Source organism: Lampetra planeri, chromosome 10 (genome assembly GCF_965212315.1).
Source record: "Lampetra planeri chromosome 10, kcLamPlan1.2.h2, whole genome shotgun sequence".
In the NCBI taxonomy this organism is placed as follows: domain Eukaryota; kingdom Metazoa; phylum Chordata; class Hyperoartia; order Petromyzontiformes; family Petromyzontidae; genus Lampetra; species Lampetra planeri.
Window position 1 is genome coordinate 15,374,484 of NC_136116.1, and position 27,147 is coordinate 15,401,630.

The following is a 27,147-nucleotide window of genomic DNA, read 5'->3' on the forward strand; positions in this document are numbered from 1 at the left end:
AGGCTGAGCGCGTCCCAGGGAGGCCGCTCTAGTCGTGCCCTCTGACCTCGGAGGCGATGGAAATTGGACAATCCACTTAGAATGGAGGAATCCGATGAGCTATGAAGCTCTATTTCACGGATGTCCAATAGAGGCGGGTCAGCAATAATAATAATAAAGTATTTAAAAACGATAACTTCCATTCACAACGTCGTAAGAGCAACACAGAGATGACGTGAAGATAGCACAGAGATGACGTGAAGATAGCACAGACAGAGATGACGTGAAGATAGCACAGACAGAGATGACGTGAAGATAGCACAGAGATGACGTGAAGATAGCACAGACAAAGATGACGTGAAGATAGCACAGAGATGACGTGAAGATAGCACAGACAGAGATGACGTGAAGATAGCACAGACAGGCAGACGTCGTGGGAGCGGAGCCAGGCCACGTGGCTCGCTGGAGACAAATTGGTTCCCAGCAACTGGAGGAGGAGATTGTGTTGCGAAGGTTGGGTTGCAGAAACAGTTGCATGAATTGAAATGGAGAAAACATCTTGAACCACCTCCTTATATTTGCTGGGGGGAAAAGTTAATTGTAGCACCCAATGGCGTATGAACTCCACAAAGTGTTTCACGAGCTTAATGAAGAAGGCTGCCGTGCACAGAGTTGATGGAGCGATGAAACGAGCTCGTGTGGAGCTCTTGAGATGACCGTTCAAGACCTTCGATCGCGGGAGATGACAGCGGCTTGGGATGGCCTTCTTTCAACAGTATATTGATCATGGCTGATGATGAATTTCCAGTTATCAATTCCGTGACATGACATATTTAAAGGTGGTCGTGCAATACAACCCATAGGCTCTGCAACACTGCCGTGAAAGGGCAGAAAATTGGCTTCACTCTCGCACGAAAAAAACCCCACGACAAGATTGCAGATGAGCACAAGGTGACCTGGTTTATCGGGTGTTTTATTAAAAGAAAAATTCACTGACCACGAATTTACAAGCGCTCGGCGTTGAGTGGGCGTGTGAGCGGTGAGGTTGAACTGCTTCGTCGCAGTGATGGCAGGCCAGACACTCGTGACTAGTTGCCCACGATGGAATGTTCGACAATTTAAGAAATCGCGTTACTAAATCTCTCACACTCGCAATATTCTTGCCAGTTTCACTTGTTGCCCTGTCAACGAAAAGGCTCAGTTCCAAATCAGTTGGACTTTGCAATGGAGATGGGAATTGGGCCGGAATGCCCTTGGATGTTAAGGTGGCTACGAATCCAACTGCAGCAACGCAGAGTGATCACAGCTGATGGCAATGATGATAGTGATTCGATCATGTACCGATGTCGAAGCAATACTCGCCACAATGCTTACAGGAAGAGTGAACAGGAAGGCATTGTAGGGGCTTGAGGATAAATGTAAAAAGCAGCGATCTATTTTTAGCCAAGAGTTGGCAATTCCATTGAAGCCCGACTTCTTTCAAGACCATTGTGATGGCCCGGGCTCTGCAGTGTGCGGCTGCCACTGCAGTTACCGCTCCGTGTATTCCTGATCAGACTCCTCGGCGAGACGTCTCATGTGCATGGAATGAAGCTGGGCATTCCTCACGTGGCTAGGAGATGTTAACTACCTCGCCTGGTATGAAGGAGGTCGTGGGCTCGATCTCGACCCTGACGCCTGCTGCTGCTGTGTATTTGGAGTTGGCGTGTCTCTCTCCCTGTGGTCGTGTGGATTTTTCTCTGAGTCGTCCGGTGTTTCCCTCCACATTTAGAAACCCGCATTTACAAGTGTTTGGCTGCTGTACATTTCCACGTGATAAGCCACTTCGCTGAGTTATTCTTTGTGGCCAGGTCGCTTCTGAAAAAGAGCTCTAAAGCTCAGTGGGCCTTACCTTGTAAAACAAATTGAGTTTAGTTGTACGAGTATGCTGAGATTGTTGGTGTCCCACAGTACAGGTCGCTCCCTCTGACTCATGGACGGTATCAAATACTCGATGTCCACTGGCACATCCGAGCCAGCGCAGGACTCAGCCCACGCCGAGCTGCGACACATCCGCGATACGCTGGCCTCACGAGACATCTGAATCTGGCTCGGGGCAAGAAGGGCCTGGAGCGGCCACTGACGCATTCATTGCACGCGATGTCCGTAAACAGAACGTGAGGAGGACGCGCCGTCACGTCGCGCCGTGACGTCGGTGGCGCGGCTCGGCTTGCGCAGTGGACAGACAACCCGACCCGTGCCGAGGCGCGATGGCCTCGGCTCGGCTCGGCTGTGGGAGGCAGTTACTCGCCGAGTCCCATCACCCCCAAAGTCTCGTGACATGATTATTTTCGGGTGGAATGACATTAATATGACTAAGCTACGCACGTGACCATTTGAGGTAGTTAAATACTACAACACAGACAGGGATACAGGGCGATGTGGACTCTCAATAATGACTCTTGATTTTCAGTGATCAGTGATTTTTGGTGATAAAAAATACATTAATGTTCGTAAATTATACAATGTGTTCCTAACCACGAGCATATAAAATACAACCTGATTCGTTGGAAATTAAGTTGTATGCCAGGGGACTTTTAATTGCTCCCAAGTTAGAAGATGCGGTGCCAACTATACACACAAGTGGGACCATTTTTGTTCTACCAGCATCAAAGTCTGATAAAATAAGAACAGGTTCGCTGTTCGACTTTTGGCGTTCTCTGGCCTGACACTGGTGAGACTGGGCCCTGACGAAAGCTGTCTCTAAATCAGTTTCAAAGACGATGCATCATATCATTATTAGAGCAGGTTTGTCTGCATGTTCACCACCAATACTAAGTGTGCTCAATGCAGACTTGGTGCCTTGCAAAAGGTTTCTATTTGGCGTTTGAACATCCTGTTTTATTGCCATAAAGAAAAAAAACCTATTGTTACGTATCCACATACACGTCAGTAGCACGACACAGTTACACGACGTTTCGCAATACGCCTCAAGCAGGTATACGGCTATGCGGTGCGCTCAGGGCCGAGACGGATGTGAATTACATCTCAGAGGCGGATATATTCCCACCTTCAGTAAGTAGACTGCGAGTTCCAAAAGAGAGGCGACCTATTTTTTTGTTACAAAAAGGTTGAGATGCTCCTCCTGCCCACACTGCCACGGGGATCAGCGGTGGACTGTCGAGAGCGAGGCTCGCGGGTGACTACAGCACGGTGGACTGTCGCGAGCGAGGCTCGCGGGTGACTACAGCACGGTGGACTGTCGAGAGCGAGGCTCGCGGGTGACTACAGCACGGTGGACTGTCGAGAGCGAGGCTCGCGGGTGACTACAGCACGGTGGACTGTCGAGAGCGAGGCTCGCGGGTGACTACAGCACGGTGGACTGTCGAGAGCGAGGCTCGCGGGTGACTACAGCACGGTGGACTGTCGCGAGCGAGGCTCGCGGGTGACTACAGCACGGTGGACTGTCGAGAGCGAGGCTCGCGGGTGACTACAGCACGGTGGACTGTCGAGAGCGAGGCTCGCGGGTGACTACAGCACGGTGGACTGTCGCGAGCGAGGCTCGCGGGTGACTACAGCACGGTGGACTGTCGAGAGCGAGGCTCGCGGGTGACTACAGCACGGTGGACTGTCGAGAGCGAGGCTCGCGGGTGACTACATCACGGTGGACTGTCGAGAGCGAGGCTCGCGGGTGACTACATCACGGTGGACTGTCGAGAGCGAGGCTCGCGGGTGACTACATCACGGTGGACTGTCGAGAGCGAGGCTCGCGGGTGACTACAGCACGGTGGACTGTCGCGAGCGAGGCCCGTGGGTGACTACATCACGGTGGTCTGCTCCTGCTGGCTGCACGACAGCTGCGTGCCCGCGCTGCTGCCGCGGAGCAGCAGCGAGACCCGCGTGTTGCTGCCGCCGCCGCCGCCGCCGCTGCCGGCCGCGTGCTGCTGCTGCTGCTGGCGCTGCTGCTTGGAGCTCTGCACGAGGAGACGCTCCGATCGCCAGCCGCGCCACTTCCGCCTCAGCTCCAGCTGCACCTGCACAGAAGCCGGCGAGGCGCGTTCACGCCGGAGCAAGCCGCAGGTGGAACACGACAAATACCCCCCCCCTCCCCCTATAGCCTGGACAGGCTGCTGGGGCAAGTACTGTGAGCGAGCAGCACCTGCGAAGGCCGGCACTGTGGCACACCGGGGGCTGGGTGGCCAGCACCACGCCCGACCGCCTTTGTTTCCCCAGTGGCGACGTTCACACACTGTACCAGGTACTCATTCGAGGCCGAGTCGACCTAAGGGAGGCCCAGGACCGGTTCACCGTGGTTCGTGACACAGACGGGATCACCGACATAACGTGCGCGAGAGTTGCAGTGTGAATGTGTGCGGTGCCCCCTCACCTCGCCGTTGAGGAAGCAGTAGAGGAGCGCCACGACGAAGCCCTGCGTGGACACGCAACAGCGGCGAGCGCACGGATCACACTCGGGCCCGGGTCGCTTGCCAGCCACAAGCCGCGTCTCGTTACAGCGGGTGCTGCCACCGAATGAACGCCGATAGAATCATTCGCTTGCCCAGAAGGCCGTGGGGCCAATGGGTCGTGTAAGGGATATTGGCCACGCAAGCCAGAGAGAATGCTTACCGATTCCAATTTACAAACTTGCGGGTGAACGTGAGCACGTGTCTCAAGTAGAATAAAAAACAAACACAGTGGGGCGCTCAGGGCCTCTCTGCGTCTCTGGGAGAGATGCAGCACAGGTTTGGTGGCGATGCGGAGCCTCGTGGTGTCCAGGCCATGACCCCAAGCAGTGGAGATTTTATTGTTTTGTTAATGTCACAATTTCGTGAGCAATATTATCCACAATAAAGTTGTCTGGGTTCGTAAATGTGTCGTAAACCCACTTCCACCCGACACAGCCAATGAGTGAGGTTTGTCACAACACGTGCCAATGAGTTAGTGACTACTTCACTACACCGGCTGTGTGTGGAGAGCAAACCCAGCGAAACATTTACAATTCGAGGGAACGACGTTTCGCTGGTGATTGCAACAAATCAGCATCATCAGGCGATTGCCGGAATCGCGAAGAAGTCTTCCTGCTTCCTGTCTGCAACCACCTCACCAGTGAGTCCTGGCCAGTAATAATCCCTTTTATGCAAAACATAATTAAATAATCTATTAAAATAATTAATAATAGTTTTGTATTCCCCATGAGATTACGGTTGGCGAGATAATGAACCTCAGCTCGCTCTTCTCCGGCTACATCTGATTTAAGTGTGAATTCTTGACCATTAAAAATTATGAATTATAATTCTACATCCCTCGCCGACACCAACCACAGGCCTTGTGGATGAGACGATGACGAGTAGAGGATGTGCGTTCTCGAGATAAATGAACGGTGGTTTAGCTTTGGAGGCGTTGTGCGTTCTCCATAACGCTCAGGCGAAGTCGAGACAAATCCCCCCGCGGGTATCCCCATCCTAGGCCAGAGATATCTTCTTGATCTCAAGAAATAACTAAGACGGGAAATTGTATTTGACCTTGGGAGAGGAGATGTGTGAATGTTCGTGTTCGCACATGACTGCCGCCGTGAAGGCGTTCAAATTCTATGCATTTAAATCACATTTTATAAGCGTCTATTTATTCACAACGTACCTTGCAGTGTTGCCAAAAATCGCGTGTTATTGCTTTGCATTTAAACAGCGATGTCTACTACATTGTCGTGTTTTTAATGAGAGCGGATAATTACCGCGGGCTTCCATTCCCAAAGGTAATACAACATAATCGTTGGCGACTATAAATGGTACGCTCTAAACAAAGAAGCGTTTTGCAAATCCGCCTGCGACGCCACGTGACTGCATGCCGCACAACGCCTCCACGCATTGATCAGCGGCCAAATGCACATCAACGGTGTCAGTGACTGGGACACCATACATAGTAGCTGGCGTTATTAATATGTAACCCGACCCGCACTGCCGGCAACCCCCCACAGTCCATCCTCCTGCTCCTGCTGCTCCTGCTGCTGCTGCTGCCCCCACGCTCCCGAGTCACCTGGAACGACCCGAGCGCGAGCTCCAGGTAGAGGCGCGTGCGCGTCGCCAGCTCGCCCGCCTCGTCGGGGAAGAAGGCGAACACCGCGTAGTGGACGCCGAACAGCGGGATGAGCAGCAGCGTCGACTTGGCGAGGCGCCTGCACCCCCGAGCGCGCGCACGGCACCCCGTGAACGCGCGCACGGCACCCCGTGAACGCGCGCACGGCACCCCGTGAACGCGCGCACGGCACCCCGTGAACGCGCGCACGGCACCCCGTGAACGCGCGCACGGCACCCCGTGAACGCGCGCACGGCACCCCGTGAACGCACAGGAACAAAGACCCCCCCCCCCATTCCCCGTGCAGGGTACGAGCGCGCTTGGGGCTGAGTGGTGTTGGGCGAGCGCTGGAGCAGCAGCAGCAGCAGCGGCGGCAGCGTCTCGGCGGCAGCAGCCCGGTAGATGGGGCCGCGCGCTCGTGAGTCGCGCCAAGTGAACATTTAGAGGTGGCACAGCTGTGGGAAGGACTAGCATAGACATTCATTGTTGTAGCTATTTTATAATAATATAACATAACAGATATATCCCTTCCTAACACAAGGAACACCAACTGGGCTTCCTGGTATCCAGCTGAAGTGCTCTGTTAATTTTAATTATACACATGTTGAACTTCTTTCGCACCGTATGTAGCCAACCGCGCTTATTGGAAGTGCATAATCAACCGTTGTAATTGCGCATATACAGTACCGGATAACGTCACTGGTTATAGTGTTGTTAATTTAAAGTTTGCTTTGTAAATGTTATCAGACTGACTCATGCACAGGCATTCAACACCACAGCCGCAGTTCACACACGAGAAAACAAAGACAAAGACCCCCGTATAGCCTTAACAGACTGTTGTGGCAAGTGCTGCTAGCGAGTCCCTATGAAGGCTGGCACAGCACACGAGGGAGTGGGTGGCAATGTTTACATATCGCACTAGGTATTTATTTGAGGCTGAATAGACCTAGGGGAGGCCCATGACCGATTCAAATATGCCCCACACACTCACCCACTCACCCACCCACTCACACACTCATCCACTCACACACTCACCGACTCACACACTCACCCACTCACACACTCACACACTCACCCACCCACTCACACATTCATCCACTCACTTACTCACCGACTCACACACTCACACACTCACTCACTCACCCACTCACACACTCACCCACTCACTCACTCATTCACACACTCACACACTCACCGACTCACACACTCACCCACTCACCCACCCACTCACACACTCACACACTCACCCACTCACTCACCCACTCACTCACTCACACACTAATCCACTCACACATTCATCCACTCACACACTCACTCACCGACTCACCCACTCACTCACACATTTATCCATTCACACACTCACACACTCACACACTCACCGACTCACCCACTCACTCACTCACTCACACACTCACCGACTCACCCTTTCTGCTTTGGCCTTCGCAACGTCTCAGCTTTGGAATCCCGTCCCATCATCCATCATCCCTACTCCCATCATTCCTACTCCCATCATCCCTACTCCCAATCTCTTATGAATCACCTTGCTCAATTCTATAGATGTTCGCTCTTATCTATTACGACTTTTATTGTGTTATTCTTTACTCTGCTCGGCACTTGACATTATGGGCCTGCGATCAGCAACTGTGTTAACATAATAATATATAGTCACGCTACAAAACTGATAAATGTAATGGCTAATCAATGTGCATTGATTAATTGTGTTGGTTTATGCGGTAACAAGCATTCAGCCATCAGCTGTTTTTTTTTAAATGACCGGAGGACATTGGTCAACGATTGAACGTCCCAGCAACAACATCAGCACGTCGCAGACACTGAGGAGCGAACACAGTTGAGGAAAAATAAGAAGAAGTTTTACCCTTTCTGGCAAAAAACACGTGTTAAGATGTTCAAAAACACCAAAGAGATACCATGTGCAAGGCATCATGCCTGCATTACCCACACATACTTGTGGCAAAACGTTCAAACAAACATGCTCTATACTCTTTGGTTCTTTCGGCAAAGTCACGTAGGTATAAAATAAAATGAATCACGACGTTTCGGGCGCAACACAAACGTCCGTCATCAGGTGATGTCGTGATTTATTTTATTTTCTACCTACGTGACTTTACCGAAAGAACCAAAGAGTATGGATTCCTGTAGTCACGAAAGCTTCAAACATGCTCTGATACGACATGGGGCATTGTCTTTGCAACTGATTGACCTGTACCAGAGACAGTCTTCTTCATGGCCTTGCCTCCCAGTGTTCGAGCAGAGCTCGCCAGAAGGCGAGCAGCACAGAGACAATGCCAGTATCAGAGCACTTCGAGCTCGCGTCGAGGAAAACAACATTCAAGCCACGCGCCATCCAAGTCACACGATCGGCACCATCGACCTCGCAGCACCGTGCAGGGCTGGAGCGCACATCTCGGACACGGAGGCGCCCCGTGGCGGGGGCTCGCTCCCCCCATCGAGGCGTTGACGCATGACTAACCACAGTGCACGTCTTTCCATGACAAAACATTCTCTCAATATGTAAATAATGGGGTTTTCCCGCACGCAAATACAATTTTTAGCGCTCGCGAACGTATACATTAATGATTCTGGGAAAGCGTATTGTGTAATCGTAACCCCTCCACAACTCTGAAAATGGTTCATTGCAAAAACAGTAGCACAATCATTAACTATGCAATTGAGTGGCCAAGCAACCTTGAAAATACAATTGAGCTCAATTCACGTTTCAATGGGAGAATGTGTGCCTATTGTTGTGTTCTTGTCCATGGAAGAAGCCCTCTTGAGATACAGAGCCCTTGTTTTTGCCACAGAGGGCAGCGAATCCTGGGGAACACAGAGCTACTGCCTCACAGTCGTGAGGGCAGCGTGGGGAGTCTCCTTAGAGTCGTGAGGGCAGCGTGGGGACTCCCCTTAGAGTCGTGAGGGCAGCGTGGGGACTCCCCTTAGAGTCGCGAGGGCAGCATGGGGACTCCCCTTAGAGTCGTGAGGGCAGCGTGGAGACTCCCCTTAGAGTCGTGAGGGCAGCGTGGGGACTCCCCTTAGAGTCGTGAGGGCAGCGTGGGGAGTCTCGAGGGAGATCACGACAGCACTCCCGTGGCGAACTACGTGACCCCCGCGGCAACGGGAATGAAAATAAAACATAAACTGTGACTCGATGGGAAGCGAATTGAGCTCAAGTGATGGGACGTGAGCCAAGTGGTGGGATCGAGGTCATGGGGTGGGATTTGAGCCATGGGAATGGGGAAGGGAGTGAACCGTTGTTACGCGCACGCATGCACATGGTTGCATTAATTGATACTAAACTCATTTATTTACTAGGTAAAAGGTAAAGCCCGCCGAGCTTTTTAGCTCAATTCAGAGGGAACCTGGCCACGCATGTTTACTCATCAAAGTGGGAATATCGAGCAGCCAATTCATCTCAACGCACGTTTCTCAATGTGGAGGGCAGACGCGTAGGACCACGTGACCACCACGGGAAGAGAGAGAGAGACACGCGAACTCCAGACTTACACGAGTCACGGCTCGGGATGTCACCCACCACCTCCCGCGTTACAGGCGACCGGGATGACGTCTCCTCGTCACCACGTGACAAATACATTGAAGTAATTCGATTGCCACGAAAGGGTATGGTCATTCGATTCAAGCATCTTTTTCACACAGTTTTTTTTGCGCGCCATTAGTATTACTTCACAATTAACTGCGTCTAGTTTGGTCCAGATTCTTGAGCAGAGCAGCGGCACAATTGTCCGGTGCACTGCAGGAGGAACTCAGTGACCAGAGCTCGATTCTGGCCACGGGGAGCCACGGCATCGCGCAGAGCCTCGCGGGGCCAGAACGCGTCTCAGACGCAGCGCGGTCCCAGTCGCCGCCAGGCGGCGTGCGAGAGGCAGTGGCGATGCCACCCGCACACATTCACGCGCATGTGCGATGTCTGAGCTGAGCTCATCGCTCCTCTTCGCTCCCTGTGGGGCACACGGCCGCGACAAAGCCCACGCCGTGGCGGACGGCCTTTAGCAGCTTTCTCCGCCTGAACCCAAGACAGGCCCATGGTCTTAAGTTGGTTTATTTGCAATGTCTGACGTTCTCATTATTGATCATTCCTGAAGATGCTTGACCCATTGTCAAATTAAATGTCGTACCTAAATTGAGCTGTGAGAATCGTTCTTCAGCGCACCGCTGAGTGAGCCCAAATGAGAACAATCAGCGCGTTAAACGCTTGCACACGTGACAATCGTTTGGCTGTGTTAGGTGGTGGAGGGTCTTAATGACACAAATGTGGCCGGATCATTACGTAGCCTAAGCAGGAAATAGATTTCGAATTGATTCATGTTCACGTTTGGCTCCTCCATTCCATAATCAATTGTATGCTCTCTATGTAAAGGTTAGGTGGGATTAGGGGTTGATAGGTCATCAGTATTTGAAGTACTTTTTTCTCGTTATTTATGTATTTATCTTTTAGTGTTTTATTTGCTAAGTAGTGGGGTTTTGTTTTGTATCATCTGTGTAAGGAACTCGCTAATTGATGTGCAGCGTTGTGGGATGCAATTGCATGAATGGCGCTGGATAAAGTGAAATTATTATTTTCAACATCACCATCTTCCTTTGTCATCATTAGAACTATCATCGTCGTAATCATCATCACCGCCACAATTATCATCATCATCATAATTGTCAACATCGCATGAAAACAAACGCCACGTGGACCGGGCCCTCATTGTCCAGGAACGCCGTTGACGACCGATGCCGCACGCGAGAGGCCGACATCGCGTCCACGTATTAATTCTAGATTTGAAGCTTTCGTGACTGCAAGGATTTTTCGGTAAAGTCACGTAGGAAAAAAATAAAAATAAAATGTATTAATGTTTATTTTATTTTTTACCTACGTGACTTTAATTTAATTTTTTACCTACGTGACTTTACCGCAAAAACCTAAGAGTATCGCGTCCACGATTCATCGCGGGGGGTGCCACTGACTTGTAGTGGTGGTTGCTGCGTGCTCCTCGGACGAGCGGCGAGCGCAGCTTCTTGAGCAGCATGTGGATGATGCTCACGAAGAGGGAGAAGTTGATCTGGCAGCACACGCGACCAGACGATCGTTAGGCGCGCGCTGCAGAACCTGGCCACGGCGAGGTTCTGACGGCTCGCCAGCTCGTCAGAACCTCGGGGGTGCCGCCGTGTCGACCGCGACTCGCACCAGGGCCCTTCCCAGCTCGCATCGGGCGCGCACAGCCGAGGTCTTTGCACGAATGTTTGTTCAGGACACGAGAACGAAACGCAGCGCCAGGAGGAACAATACACGAAAAATGTTCGGAAAAAGCCACTTTCCACACGGAATGTTTGTATACTGCAGAGGGCATTGCCAGGCTACATTAAAGCCTGGAGCTCTGCTTTGACCCAAACTGTGACGAGATCGCGGTTCATTGCCGGCCGTGTTATAAACGCGCCTTGCGTGTATTTCTACGGCTCACTGCGATAGTTCTGAACAGTTAAGGACTGTTAAGTCACCGAAGGCCGTGCTCACAGCCTGGCGCTCAATTCCAACAAAACAACCCCCACGCCACCGACGCCTCCTCCACGGGCGACACGGACGGCGACGAGCATCTCCGACGTCCGTGGGGGCAGCGCGCGACCGCGACTGCTGCCCACCAGGATGGAGAGCAGAATGGGGCCCTTGATGATCCACCAGGGCAGCGTGCTGCCATTCGTGTCCCAGCAGCTGCCACGCACACGCACGCACACAAACAAAGACCGCCCCGTATAGACTGAACACACTCGGGGCAAGTGCAGTTAGCGAGTAGCAACCTATGAAGGTCGGCACGGCACACGAGGGGATGGGTGGCCAGCACCGCACCCGACCGCCTTTGTTTCCCCAGTGGCGGTGATTTTTACACACCGCACCAGGTACTCAATTGAGTCTGAATCGACCTACTCACACACACGCATGCAACCCAGAGACAGGTCATACGTATGTATGTAGAACTTCTTTCGCACCGTACGTAGCCAACAATGCTGATCAGTGTAGGTGGCTACACCGCAGCTAGTCGAGCGGCAAGGCACACGTGGTGGGTTATGGCCAGTGTGGAGGAGAAGTAGGCCAAAGTACAATATTGAGGTGTGCTCCCAAGAGCTCCCCCGAGTGGAGGTCCTTCTGCACCTTCACCCCGCCACACGCCCCTTCATTCCTCGGGGCTGTTGTGTTGAGTCTGCTCTCCTACTCCCGCACCTCCGATTCGCACGGTTGGCTACATCGCACGGCGCGAAACAAGTTCAACATACTCACATTGTCTAACTGGTAAACTATTAACCATGATAATTGGTTTTTTACCCTTTAATCTGGCAACAAAACTGACACCTTTTTTTAACAAGGAGTCATGTTTGCATTGACCACAATACCTGCAGTCGGAATGCAAACAAAAAAAACACAACTATGATAATGTATGCACCGTGGACCAATCAATTTCAAGGACAGTGCATACATTATCAGAGTTATGTTTTTTTTTGCATTCCGACTGCAGGTATTGTGGTCAATGCAAACATGACTCCTTGTTAAAAAAAGGTGTCAGTTTTGTTGCCAGATAAAAGGGTAAAAAACCAATTATCATATTTTGCTACTGGCAAATGAGGTTCCAATGGTGTAAACTATTGACCAGTTGAGGCAATTCAATGCAAAGCGCGTCGAGCACGTTTCGGATGCCTGACCGGCACCGTGGGCTGCCCGTGTTCGGCGTGAAGAGCCCGCGCGTGCGGCGCTCACCCCGTGTCCTCCAGCAGAAGGCGCGAGGCCACCCAGGCCAGGGCGCACAGCGCGGGGGCTCCTGCGCACACGCGGGACAACTCAACTTGACCTCGCCCGGCATCGCCGCCGCCGCCTCGCGCCGTAGTTTGGCTGTGAGTGCGCACGCACACACGCACGCACGCACGACTTGTCACCGCGCACGCGTGCTGCGCTCACCCCAGCCGAAGGCGATGTAGCAGTAGAAGTAAGTCCGCTCGGGGAAGAAGGCGACGAGCAGCAGCGTGTGCAGGTAGAGGCCCTCGACCAGCAGCCAGCTGAAGTTGACCACGATGCAGTACTGGAAGAACACCATGGCCAGCTTGCACCACGGCTGGGGCAACGGGGGGCGGCACAAGCGGGCGGGGGGGGGGAGAAGCTGAAACGGAAGTGGCGCGAAGGCGGCGTGCACGGCGTCACCCGGCACCGTGGAGGCGAGGGTTGGTGGATCACGCCAAGGTCGTGACAGCTGTGGGCACCGATGTCACCACCTCGTGGCCTGCCAGGGAACGTCGGCAGCGCAGCGCGTGGGCAAACTTCCATCGGTGGGGGCACCGCGCGTGACCCCCTTGGCACGCGGCGCCTCGGGGCAGGCCACGTGTGAGAAGACTCGTGGACGGAGTTGGTGAAAACATCGCCATGTAGGACCGTAAAGCTTGGACAACTGTTGGCACCAATTCTGGCTGCCTTACCACTTGCCTGTGGTGTTTCAGCATCTCTGAATCATTTTAAACCATATTATAAGCACGAACTCTTTATTTCTATGCACTACAAACTGCTGTATACAGCAGTGCCCTCAACATCAAAGCGTGACGCTACGAAGAATATTGTACTTCACTCTTGTCCTAGAATCACCAAAGGTTCGTGCTATGTTACAGCAGCTATGAAAGACTTCCCGCGCGCGTGATTGTAAAAGCACGCGCGCCTTAATGGATAATCGATTTCATCTCCATCATCCACCGCTTATGTTGCTCATGGTGTGACGACGCCACCAGCCGTTAGCGAAATGAACGACGGTATTTTTTTGTTTAAAGGTATTACACGGACACTGTCGAAGATAACGAAATAAAAACACGGCATGAGTCACGTCAATGCCACGCTTGATGTGAAGTGGGCCACGTGACCACGTGGCCACGTGGACGCCTCCCAGCGCGGAGAGGGCCCCGCTCACGCGCGCCAGGCGCAGCTCCCGGGTCTCGAGGAGTCTCGAACGAGCGACGGGGGCGGGGCGGTGGGGGGTGATGGGGGGTGATGGGGGGGGTGATGGGATGGGGGTGATGGGGGGTGATGGGGGTGGTGATGGGGGGGGGGGTGATGGGGGGGTGATGGGGGGGTGATGGGAGGGGTGATGGGGGGGGGGTGATGGGGTGGTGATTGGGGGGGTGATGGGAGGGGTTATGGGGGGGTGATGGGAGTGGTGATGGGGGGGGGTGATGGGGGGGTGATGGGGGTGGTGATGGGGGGGGTGATGGGAGGGGTTATGGGGGGGTGATGGGGGGGTGATGGGGGTGGTGATGGGGGGGGGTGATGGGGGTGGTGATGGGGGGTGATGGGGGGGACATTACAGCTCCATCGTGCGGTTACATCCACAAGTAATGGCCATGTCCGCATCGATCAATACGACACTCGAATCTCTCCTCTCTCGCGGTGAAATCGAGATGCGACTGCGACAGACGATGGCAGGTTGCTGTAGTCAGAGCCACGTTGCATGGAACATTGCAGAAGATCGCTCGCGACCGTCAGCAACGCAACAGTTGCGGTGTTGCCCAATCCACTCCGCCTGTTCACGCAGTCACACAGCGCGTTTAAACTCTGCAAATCAGTCACTCGAAATATCCATCATCACCACCACCATCATCATCACCATCATCATCACCATCATCACCATAATCACCATCATCATCACCATCATCATCACCATAATCGCCATCATCACCATCATCATCACCATCATCACCATTATCACTATCAAAATCACCATCATCACCATCATCACCATCATCACCACCATCATCATCATCACTATCTTCGCCATCATCACCATCATCGCCATCATCACCACCATCACCATCATTACCACCATCGCCACCATCGCTATCACCGCCATCATCACCATCGTCACCATCATAATCACCATCATTATCACCATTATCACCACCATCATGTCCTGTACTCATAGTGTGTCCTGCACTCATCGTATTCATGCCGACGGTGCAGGTCACCCTCCTTGGCGGCGGGCAGAGCTGGCGAGCAGCAGCCCCCTGCCCACAGCCCCCTGCCCACAGCCCCCTGCCCCGGGCTAATGTCACATTGACGCCGCGGTCTACCCACACGGTCCACCCGCACGGTCCACTCCGCATTCTTGAACAGGGAAATTGAGTTTTCAGGTCCAGACGGCGTGCAGCCGTGTCGACACGGGCAACATCAGTTTGTGTCTATTTGTTTGTGTTTCTCCCTTGTGAGGGACTCTGTAGGATGAACGTTGAGATGTATAAGTGGCACGGCGTGACCAGCAAGGTCTGCATGATCTCTACTAAGTTAGGGCACATGACAAGGGGCTGACAGGCGTGTCTCCAGTGCGCCGCGTGGAGTGGCCACGTGGGGCCGGCCTGCCCTGGGCGCTGCGCCGTGCTCCGGGTGCGGGGAGGTTCGACTCGGTGCAGGGCGCCGCTGTTACCGTGGGCGATCCGCAGTTGTCGGAGTCCTCGTTGGAGAAGAGCACGACGTCTTTCACCAGCACGGAGCAGGCCCGCAGCATGTAGGACGCGAAGAGCTGCACGTGGATGTAGTTCCTCGTGCAGCGTAACTTTCTGCAGGTGCACATACAGAGACACACACAGACACACACAGACACACACACACACAGACACACACAGACACACACACACAGAGAGACACACACTCAGACACACACACAGAGACACACACAGACACACACAGAGACACACACACAGAGACACACACACATAGACACACACACAGAGACACACACACACAGAGACACACACACACAGAGACACAGACACACACACAGAGAGCATCACCATCGTGCCCCGCGAGAGGTGAAGGTAGCTCTGAGTAAACAAGGCGTAGTGTTTGCTCACAGAGCGCCGCTCTTTATTTAAAAGAGCCCCACAGAGCGTGCGGTGGCAGGAGCAGAACGACTTCGCTGGGAACACCACGGGACGCCTCGCAGCCTCGCTCCCCTGGCCAGTCAGTGCCCTGGTCGGGGCCACGACGCTTGTGCCAAGCCATGTGCACCTTGAGGCCACGTGAAGTGTCGAACGCCCGCTGGCAGGAGGTCACGGGGCAGACCCAGGTGCCACGGGTCGACTGACTGAGATGACCGAGATGACTGGCTGATGCACCACCTGTGCCCCCTACTGTGCCAACTTGCTGTGCTTTAGCCACCCGGCGCTCCGCTCGTTGTTGTGAGCGTCGCTCCTCCGCCCTCCGTTGTTGTTGGAGGGCGACTGCCTCCAACTGCCCAGTAGCGTCCTTCACGAGCCTCCTCCACAGAGGCCGATCTTGACACCGCTGATACCAGTCATCGGGAAGTCCACTCGGATCCACGTCCTCCTATACCACATCACTCCATCTCTTCTCTAGCCCGTGCCGCGCCCGTTTAGCCCCCTCGATCCGGCCGAACAAAAGCTGTTTAGGCATGCGGTGGCTGGGCATGCGGGCTACATGATCCAGCCAACGCAGCCTTGCCTGCCGGAGGAGCTCACCGATTGGACTTTGCCCAGATCTTTCAAGGATTTGTGAGCTCCTCGCACAATCCAACCTGGTTAAACCCAGGATGGATCGTAGGCAGGCCAGCCTAAATGTTTCTAACCGGCGAAGATGCTCCATTAGGGGGGTTCACGTTTCGCAAGCATAGAGAAGGGAGGGAATGACTGTGGCCGAAAATACCTGAAACTTCGTGCGGAGCAACAGACCAGGTAGCTCCCACACAGTGTTACGCAACTGATGAAAATCACCGATTGGGAGTTGTGGAGGTGGAGTGTCCGATGGTATAAAATACCCAGGCAGGTGCTTAGTTTTGGTGGGGCTGATGGTAAGGCTCCACCTCTTAGTGGCACGCTCCAGTCTCAGCAGCAGCGTCTCCAACTCGTCCTCTGAATGAGCAGCTATTACCAAATCATCGGCATACATAATGTGGTTGACCAATAGGGAGCCATCCCTTGACCGCACCCGGGCATCGATCAGCCTCCCATTATATCTGTACCAAATGGAAATTCCCCCGGTACAGCTATTGAAGGCTTCACGAACTACGTGGTCAAAATAGATGTTAAATAATGTGGGAGTCAGAGGACATCCCTGTCGCACCACAAGGTTTACAGGGAATGGCTCTGACTCCCGGCCACGTAGTTTTACCCGGGCCCGCTCACCATGATGAAGGTCCTTAATGATCGTGAGTAGAGGGTCAGGGACTCCGAAAGCACGAAGAACAACCCAGAGCCCAGGCCTACTGATGGTATCATAGGCCTTGACCAGGTCAATAAAGCAGAGATGTAGGTCTTGTTGGAATTTCCTACACCTCTGCTGTAGCAGACGGACAGAAAATATGGCATCTGTGCAGGACCGCCCTTTCCTGAAACCGCATTCGGGCTCCGCAAGCCTCTCCTCAGCGTGCCTGGCAAGGCGATGTTGAATAATCCTTGCCAGGACCTTTCCCGGCACACTGAGGAGTGAGATGCCCCTGTAGTTGTTACAGTCTGTGCGGTCCCCCTTCTTAAAGAGGGGGACCACCAGGGCATCCTTCCAATCCTGCGGAACCCGTCCAGTGGTCCAGACTGTTGTTATGATGGCATATATGGCAGTCTATGCACAAACGCCACCCTCCATCAGCATTTCGCTTGGGAGATCATCTCTGCCCGGTGCCTTTCCTGGTCTCAGACTTTGGACCGCCTTCAGTACTTCCTCACCAGATGGCACCTCAGCCAGCCACTCACAGGGGGTGACTTCTTCCAATATTTGAGGCACCGCAGCCTCAGCAGGGTCATCCCCACTTTGTGCCACGATGTTTTCGTGTGTTTTTTGGCTACGTATGGTGCGAAAGAAGTTCAACATACATACAAACAGCAAGGCGCACACGATGCCCGCTACCCACCTGAAAAGGCATAGCACAAGCATGGCAGCAGACAGCAGGGCGAAGGAGAGGCTGTAGCCGACCGTGTACACCTCCTTCACGGCCAGGTAGTACAGCCTCTGTGGCGCGCACGGCAGACAGGGATCGCGTGGCACTGTTAGCAGCGCCTGCAGCTCACGCCGACACCACATCCACAACAACCTCCCATCCGAAATGCAGACGTCCGTGCTGGACACCGGCCTCGACTCTTCTGTCAGCCTGGACAGGATGCCCCGAGCCTGCCGACGGCGCGAGCCGCGGGAAAAGAGCCGCGTCCCAAACAAGGACCGCGCTGAAGACGCTTCGTGAGGTCTTCAGCGCTGAAGACGCTTCGTGAGGTCTTCAGCGCTGAAGACGCTTCGTGAGGTCTTCAGCGCTGAAGACGCTTCGTGAGGTCTTCAGTTCTGGACTCTCTCTGCTGCCGCGATGGCAGTGGGCACCGCTCTCAACCGAATGAACAACAACAGGCGGAGGAATGAGTGAGAGTGGGGATATTGATTAATACATAGAATGATCAGGAACTCCACCAAACTGTGAATGCGTTGGGGCGCAAATCGTCAGGTGTCATATGACGACTGATGAGTGTCCGATACAACAGCCCTGGTGTGTGTAGTAGGACAAGCGGTCTCCACTCAGCTACCACCCCGGATGCTGCAGTGGAATGTCTCCCAACAGCAAACTTACAATCGTAGCCCTGCTGCTGCTGCTGCTGATTTCTAACGCCGTACGAAAGAAGAAGAAGACGACACCGCACCACACTTTACAATGCACAGAGCAATACACGTCAGTGCAAGGTGAACCTGCACGTTCTCGACTGAACACAGTCCAGCAAACTTGAGATCACCCGAGGTGATGAGGGAGAGAGATGATCTGGATAACAGAAACCACAGCTGACCTGGGGGTCTCGTGTCTACCAGCCACGAGACCGCGTCGTCTCACCCCCACTGTGTCCAACCTCCACACTGCAGGTCACAACAACACAATCACTCACTCACCAGCTCGCTCACTTGCTCACCCACTCACTCACCAGCTCACTCACTCACTCGCTTACTCACTCACTCACTCACCCACTCACTCACTCACCCACCCACCCACCCACTCACTCACTCACCCACTCACTCACTCACTAGCTCACCCACTCACTCACCGACCCACGCTGCGAGGGCTCCGCGCCGCGTGCGAGAAACGCCGCTCACCTTGTCCACGTCCGTCAGGCTCGAGTTGTCGTAGCCGCACGCCACTCCGTAGGGCGGCTCCGGCTCCGTCCACCCCTGCGCCGTGCAGCTCTGCGTCACGGCGCCTTGCGGCACAGAGACAGCGCGCTCGCGTCACGGACACGCCGCTACTGCCACCGCTGCTGCTGCGTGTAAACACGCCGCGTGTAACGAAGCACACTCCCGAGCACAATGAGGGTGATGGTTTTTTTCATTACAGAGAAATGATTTACGACTCTTTGCCAAATCCACTGCTGGATAATGTCTTCCCCATTGTAGTTTTCAGTCATGGGGGTTTATCGGCCATGCTTCGCCATGCTGGTTGGTCAGTGCAAGTTGGTGAAGGGGAAATATGACCCAGGACCGATTCAGATTTAACTCGTCACTAACGTTAGCCGTGGACAGATTTTCCGCCGTCTTGGTTCCAAAGCCTCCAGGTGACCAGCGGCTTTGGGGTTTTGATTTTAGGCCAGGGAAACAATTCCATTAATTCGATGCTTCTGTTGTGCCCGATTCTTCTGGGTACATGAGGGCCGAATGGGCCTCCTTGAACGCGAGCAACATGCGCGAGAAGCGAAACGTGACGTTAACAAACTAGATACAGCACTACCACTGGGATCATTTTACGAAAAAATGTGCGCTGCATTTTTTTTGCTCAGAATAAACAGCGTGCTTGGCGGAGACAGCCTCCCAGCTAGATGTGTGCACACACACACTGGCACACACACACTGGCACACACACACTGGCACACACACACTAGCACACACACACTGGCACACACACACTGGCACACACACACTGGCACACACACACTGATGCCCTCCCGCGATACCTGTGGAGCAACCCCCTGGGGTGACACCAGACTGTGGCGTGGACTTCGGATCAGTGCCTAGCTGCATGAAGCCCTCTTCGGTGCTCCCCGTGAGGGCGAGGCACAGGCGGGATGGGTCACTTACCCGAGGCACTGTGGGAGCTGCTGCAACACCTCATTAGAAAGCAACAATGAGGCGTGCAGCGATCGATTATCCCGCGCAAGTAAAATAGAAATATCAATGGTACGCTAAAGTTACGTTTAGGCTAACGGGGCAACTCCGATTTGCGCGGTTGGCTACGTACGGTGCAAATAAAGTTCAACATTACACACATACAAACAGAACGGTGCAAGAGATCCAGAAACAAACGATGCAATTGGGAACGGTGAAAAAGGAGACAAAATAAAAATTGACTCTTGAATAAAATGGTGACCCCAACCCATAACCACTCCGTCACTGCGTGCCCTTGCGCCCTGTACCCTGCACACTGCGCCCTGCGCCACTCCGCGGCCGCGTTGGCAGCAGTGGGGGTGGAGGAGGAGGCCACGGCCTCTGGACGCTCTTTGTTCGGCTCACTTCGCCTGGTGCCGGGTCGTCTATTTTCATTGCGGGATCAAAACCCACTTCGCTGTTCCAAGTGGGTCCTTGTGCAGGCACGCCGGCCATCCCCTGGCGCGTGGGAGCTCTGCACCTTTTCATCGACCCGGCAGACGGAGCACAAGCGGCCAATGCGACGTTGACACGACGCTGCGTCGCGCGCAGACATCCGCAGTGGAGCCGGGGCTGTGTCCAGCGTGCGCACACCTTGTTTGTTGATGAAAAAGAAGATGAAGTCAGGGCACGCTAGGGTGACGTTTTGGCCCAGGGCGGTGTGTGGCCAGCAGGAAACTCTGTCCCACGTGCCTTCGCAGCCTACGGGCAGAAGGGAGCGAAGCGAGTGTGACGAGCGATTCGTTTGCACCCGGCCAGCAACAGACACACACGCACACACGCACGCACACAGACGCACACACGCACACAGACGCACACGCACAAACGCACACAGACACGCACACACGCACACAGACACGCACACACGCACACAGACACACACACACGCACACAGACGCACACCTCCAGCAGAGACCTCGAATTCCACTCCCTGTTCCCCGAACCCAGCGGTGGCCGCGTGGCGTCTCCCGAGTGGCATGCGGCTCTTTAATCCACCACATGCGGCTCTATCGAAGTAACGTAGAACGTGCTGTCACAGTAGCAGCAAAGAGATAATGAACGAGTGTGACGTGGGGCACGTGGGTGACGTGGGGCACGTGGGTGACGTGGACATGAGTGTCACGTGGGGCACGAGTGTCACGTGGGGCACGTGGGTGACGTGGGGCACGAGCGATGATCGCTGTGCATCGTCCCAGTGGAGCAATCTGCGGGGCACGCGGTGGCCTGTGAAGCAGACGGTGTGTAGTAGTAGTAGTAGTATGGTTGCTATTACAACCGCGGTATTAACCAGGGCGGACGCTGGATTCGAACCGTGAGCCTCTACAACAAGTGGCAAATTCGTTCCCGCTGTGCTCCGTCACTGCCCGTCAATGTTGATACATCACAGTGGAGCAGCGGGCTCCGTGTGTTCAGCGCTTTGAAACCTCCACGCGTGGCAATTAGCACTCGGTAATAATAATAAATAAATAAAATGAAAATAACTAAACTCATTTTATTTATTTTTTCACGTGACTTTACCGAAAGAACCAAAGAGTATGTATCCTAGCAGTCACGAAACCTTCAAATCTAGAATTAAGTATCAGTCTTTGAAATGGGCTGGTAGTTTATGCGTGAGAACGCATTCATACTATTTTAAAAACACATTATCTGCGGGAAATAATTGCTAGTCATTAACTCAATTAAGGATTGGCGTTCAATCATTTGTAATAAAACTGTGTAATGCAAATGTGATATTCCATCTTATTTAACGCCTATATAATGATGTAAAATTATGCATTAAATTAACCTAGACCGTAAATTATGCATGCAATAAACCGGCGAATCTTACATAATCACAAAATAGCCTCAGCAAGCTAATATGATATTAATATGATGTTAAGTATGAATAACGTCCATGCTCAAGGACTAATCGTGGGCCGTGTGTGTGTGTATCTACAAAATGTTGACTGTAGAATTATGATGAAGGCGACATCCAAATTATTCACCCAGAATCTCCATCCAGTGGAAATGATTGTGTGCAGGCCGATAGAGACTACTACGTGGAATCTGTTCCTTGCTGAGGCCATCAGCACACTCAGTGAGGTCCGCCCTGCAAGGGACCCCCACAGTGACAAAGTAAGCGAAAGAGCGGGTTTGCCAGGTCGACAAAACAACCTCGGAATGCACGACAAAGACAAAGGGCAAGTCGCGATCAAGTTCGCTGGGCAAGAGCAAGAGCAGGCGAGAGGGTGGGCCGAGAGCAGCTGCTCAAGGTGACGTGTAATGCAGGTGAAAGTGGAATCCAGGTGAAGTGGGATCCAGGTGAAGTGGAATGCAGGTGAAGTGGGATCCAGGTGAAGTGGAATCCAGGTGCAATGAAGCGTCGCAAATGACGGCGCTTTTTGGAAAACTGAGCTTGAGAATGCAAAGTAACAAATCGATCTTCTGAAAGAAGAGGGATTCCTATCGGGGACGCATGATTGCAATCACATTGAGAGGCAGGCACAGCAGCGCGTGGCTTTGAGGACAAACGCAGGTTAATGAAGTGATTCAAACGTTTAAGAAAAATAAGCGGCCGTGGGCAGGAAACCTCACCAGAAGCATTGTTGGCACACGGTCAAGAATATTCATGGTGCTGGCTCCCAAGGAATGGAACTCGTCTCCCGAGGAGATGGACCAATGAAATCAGTTCGTGCGCAGATGCCGGGTGGATTGTCATCCCGCAGTGTATTGGCCATGGCTGATCATGACGATGTCGACGGTGAGGACGACTGTGTAGGGCTGCCCCTGTCAGTGCTGCCGAGGGGGTGCGGTGTGCACCCACCCGGCTCGTGGCTGTCATTGCGCGTGGCCAAGAGCCCCTCTGTGCAGCGCTCCTCTGCGTGTCTCAACGCCAGCATGAACCTGCACTCGCGGTGCATGACGTCCATCTGCCACAATGCACGGTCACAGACACAGACACACGCGCGCCTACTGATGAAGCCACCTCTGCATCGGAATATATCATCGCAGCATTTTAAAAGCGCGTTTAATTCGCACACGCGTGGCCGCGCCGCGCCGTGATCACACGCGCAACCAAATCGACACCACCCCTGTGCAGCCCACAGATATCCGTGAAGCACATCCCGGCGCTCTGTATGTGCAGCTCACGTGCAGCCTGGGACGCGGGTGCAGCTGCACATCACCGTCTCTATCCCCGTGTCCCCGTCCCTAGCCCCATGTCCCCGTCTCGCTCTCGAACCCCGTGTCCCCGTCTCTCGCCCCGTGTCTCCGTCTCTATCCCCGTGTCCCCGTCTCTCGCCCCGTGTCCCCGTCTCTATCCCCGTGTCCCCGTCTCTCGCCCCGTGTCCCCGTCTCGCCAGCCCCGAGGACGCGGGCACCACGCTCCGCCCCAGGCTGAACCGGCACATCGCTGAATCGTCCAAAAGCGACCACGCGCACGATGCTCGCCCCATGTGGCAATCCACAACTCGGTGCTGGCCTGCCCACCTGGGGATTATATGACTATACTTCACCTCGCTGGACAGTGTGGGTTAAAGGCGGGGATAATAGAAGTACGGTACAACAATGTGTGTTGCTGCGCTGACCTCTGCCGCCCCTCTACGTGGGCGGTCAACAAGACACGAAGAGGCAGACACGGGAAGGCAGAGACGGGAGGCAGAGACGGGGAGACAGACACGGGGAGGCAGAGACGGGGAGACAGACACGGGGAGGCAGAGACGGGGAGACAGACACGGGGAGGCAGAGACGGGGAGACAGACACGGGGAGGCAGAGACGGGGAGACAGACACGGGGAGGCAGAGACGGGGAGGCAGACACGGGAGGCAGAGACGGGGAGACAGACACGGGGAGGCAGAGACGGGGAGACAGACACGGGGAGGCAGATACGGGAAGGCAGAGACGGGAGGCAGAGACGGGGAGACAGACACGGGGAGGCAGAGACGGGGAGACAGACACGGGAGGCAGAGACGGGGAGACAGACACGGGGAGGCAGAGACGGGGAGACAGACACGGGGAGGCAGAGACGGGGAGACAGACACGGGAGGCAGAGACGGGGAGACAGACACGAGGAGACAGACACGGGAGGCAGAGACGGGGAGACAGACACGGGGAGGCAAACACGGGAGGCAGAGACGGGGAGACAGACACGGGAGGCAGAGACGGGGAGACAGACACGGGAGACAGACACGGGAGGCAGACACGGAGTCCGCGAGGAGCCCCCCGAGGCGAGATGCAGCAGCGTGAGTCGAGTGGAGACGATCGTGGGCATCGGCATCAAGTGTCTACAGTCGTGCTTCGTGTAGCGAGGCCACGATCGGAGGAGTCTCATTCTCAAGAGTTGACCCCGCGGTCAACAAAATGCAAAAGTAAGAACATAGAGCAAGTACCGTACAACAATGAGCGCCCATAGAAATGTGCACAAAAATCAGCCGAGTTACAGATGAAACAGCCCAACAAAAACTGTCCAACAAAACATAATCAACATCAAACATAATACGTTTCCAATGATATAAGTTGGCTGGGATAAAAAAAAAAGTAAATCCATTGGTAGTGAAAGTGAAGTGACCGACCCCGTGATGGCGCGACGGGGCCGTGCCACGTGCCACGTGCGGCGCCGCGGTGGCCGCCGCGCGCCGGTCGAGCGTCTCGGGTGGAGGGGGGGGGTCCGCCATTAAGCAGCAGTGCTCCCTGCCGCCGTGTGCCCCCCAATCGGGGTGGCTGGGCGGACACGCGAGATTCAAGCTCAAGAGGTCACCGTGGACAAAGTCGTTGATGGCCCCGCATCTCGCCATTTCTCTTCTTCGACACGTGCATTGAGAGAGCCCACACCAGCGCCTCTACCCTGAGCGCGTGAGTCGTAGAATCTACACGAGCACGGCATCCCGGTGATGCACCCACCTGGCTGAGATGATGACGATGGTGGCGATGCCCCGGTGCTGAGATTGGGTCAGCCCTGAGAGGCGACAAGGTTCGTGGGAAATCTCGAAGCAACGGAGCTCGCGTGCGCCACAGTGAAGACCCCAGCGGTTTTCCACCACCCCCTCGGAAGAGGTCCCCTGTCACTCACTCCACAGTCTGCAGTCACCACTCCCGTCTGGAGTCCAGGGACTCGGGTGCTGCCTGCACACCCCGCGGAGCCGTCATCGGCAGCAGCAGCAGCGGCGATAGCGGCGGCAGCGCTGCGCGTGGCCGCTCGAGTCGCGCACGCGGTGCTGAGTGCGCGTGCAGCGGAGAGCGCAATTATGCCGTGTGTGTGTGTGTGTGTAAGGGCACGTGTGTGTGTGTAAGGGCACGTGTGTGTGTGTGTAAGGGCACGTTTGTATGTAGGGGCACTTGTGTGTGTGTATGAGCATGTGTATGAACACGCGTGTGTATGAGCGCGTATGTGTGTGCCGTGATGGCCTTCATAGGTGGTACTCGCTAACAGCACTTGCCCCGAGGGTCTGTGAAAGCTATACGGGGGATCTTTGTCTTGTGTGTGTGCACTCTGACTGAGCGGGTAGCGGGGTCATGCAGGACAAAAATAACCTGAGCAGCACCAGGCGCTGGGGGAAGGGGTCAGCTACCGGGCTTCCACTTCACCTGGCTATCTCACTCTAATTATTATTATTATTCATTCCATGCCTGTTTAGCCCCCTTTATCCGGCCAAACAGAAGCTGCTTGGGCATGCGGTGGCTGGGCATGCGGTGGCTGGGCATGCGGTGGCTGGGCATGCGGTGGCTGGGCATGCGGTGGCTGGGCATGCGGTGGCTGTGCATGCGGTGGCTGGGCATGTGGTGGCTGGGCATCAGGGCTTTTCACACAACCAACGCAGCCTCGCCTGCCAGAGGAGCTCACTGATGAGACTGTGTCCAGATCTTTCAAGGATCTGCGAGCTCCTCACACAATCCAGTCTGGTTAAAGCCAGGATGGATCGTAGGCAGGCCAGTCTGAATGTTTAAAAAAGGCGCGGGTGTTCCTTTAATGGGGTCCACGTTTCACAAGCACAGAGAAGGGAGGGAATATCTGTGGCCGAGAAGACCTGGAGCTTCGTATGGAGCGGTAGGACAGGTAGCTTCCACACGGGGTCACATACCACCTCTCACACTCTGCAGAACACGGCAAAGCAGAAACAAACTCCACACAGAAAGACACGTGAGTCGGAAATCGACCCCAGGACAGTGTTGCTGTTAGGCACACGCACAACCACTGCACCACAACGCCGACGATTAATTTCCGTTTATTCGAAAACAAGTTTTTGTAAAATTAATACGACGTGTTAACTCAACAATTTTTAAGTTAACTAATTCATGTTTATTTTAAAGTTTCGGTCAGGTGCCCTTTTATAATCTACTGCTGGATGAAAACCTCCCCATATCTTGTCGGTCACCCTAACTGGGGCGGGGACAGGGCTGGTTGGGATACCACTCGTCACTGGTCACACTCGCCACTGGTACCACTCGCCACGAATCGCTGCACAACCGCTCATTTTACCTGTGAGTGAAGGTACCACAATGACATGTTCAGAGTGGTATTCGAACGCTCTTAACTGATGTGAAACATGCCTGGACAACGTGGACACCTCTACACCACTCGGGCTGCCGTGTGTGTTCTGTCTCCCGTGTCGTCGTTGCGATGTGGACACGTGTTTTTTGTACAATATGCTCTTAAAATGTTTCAGATTTTTGCGAGATGATCGAGCCTGCGTCGGAATCGCGTTGATTTCCATGTATGAGCAAAATTGAACGACATTCTAACACCAGGTGTCATGCGTGTTTAGCTGTGTGACTTTGCAAATATGAACTCGCATTATTGCGTTGGGCAGTAATGCAGTAACGCAGCGAGATGTGGAGTGGTGGTGAAGTGGCTATCGCACTGCGCTAGCTACGAACCCAGCTGCCCGAGTCTCATCGAGTTCCATTCCCTGCTGTCATCAGTGGCGATTGATATCTGAAGCTGCACGAGCGCGATCTGCCGGTGAGAATCGATTCAGATTCACGAT

At 54.0% G+C, this 27,147-nt stretch overlaps 1 protein-coding gene across 1 annotated transcript; it reads right to left on the reverse strand.

Moving 5' to 3' along the window:
- Positions 1-934: 934 nt before the first annotated feature.
- On the reverse strand, positions 935-25,368 carry LOC144721091 (vasoactive intestinal polypeptide receptor 2-like). Its single transcript, XM_078598446.1, has 13 exons — positions 25,064-25,368; positions 22,989-23,094; positions 20,780-20,887; positions 19,145-19,248; positions 17,931-18,028; positions 15,492-15,624; positions 12,995-13,148; positions 12,797-12,857; positions 11,689-11,758; positions 11,017-11,111; positions 5,992-6,130; positions 4,346-4,387; positions 935-3,992 (listed from the first exon to the last, which is right to left on the reverse strand). Exons 2-13 carry the CDS (start codon positions 23,092-23,094, stop codon positions 3,777-3,779), a joined length of 1,326 nt encoding a protein of 441 aa, XP_078454572.1. The 5' UTR covers positions 25,064-25,368; the 3' UTR covers positions 935-3,776.
- Between the last annotated feature and the right edge of the window lie 1,779 nt (positions 25,369-27,147).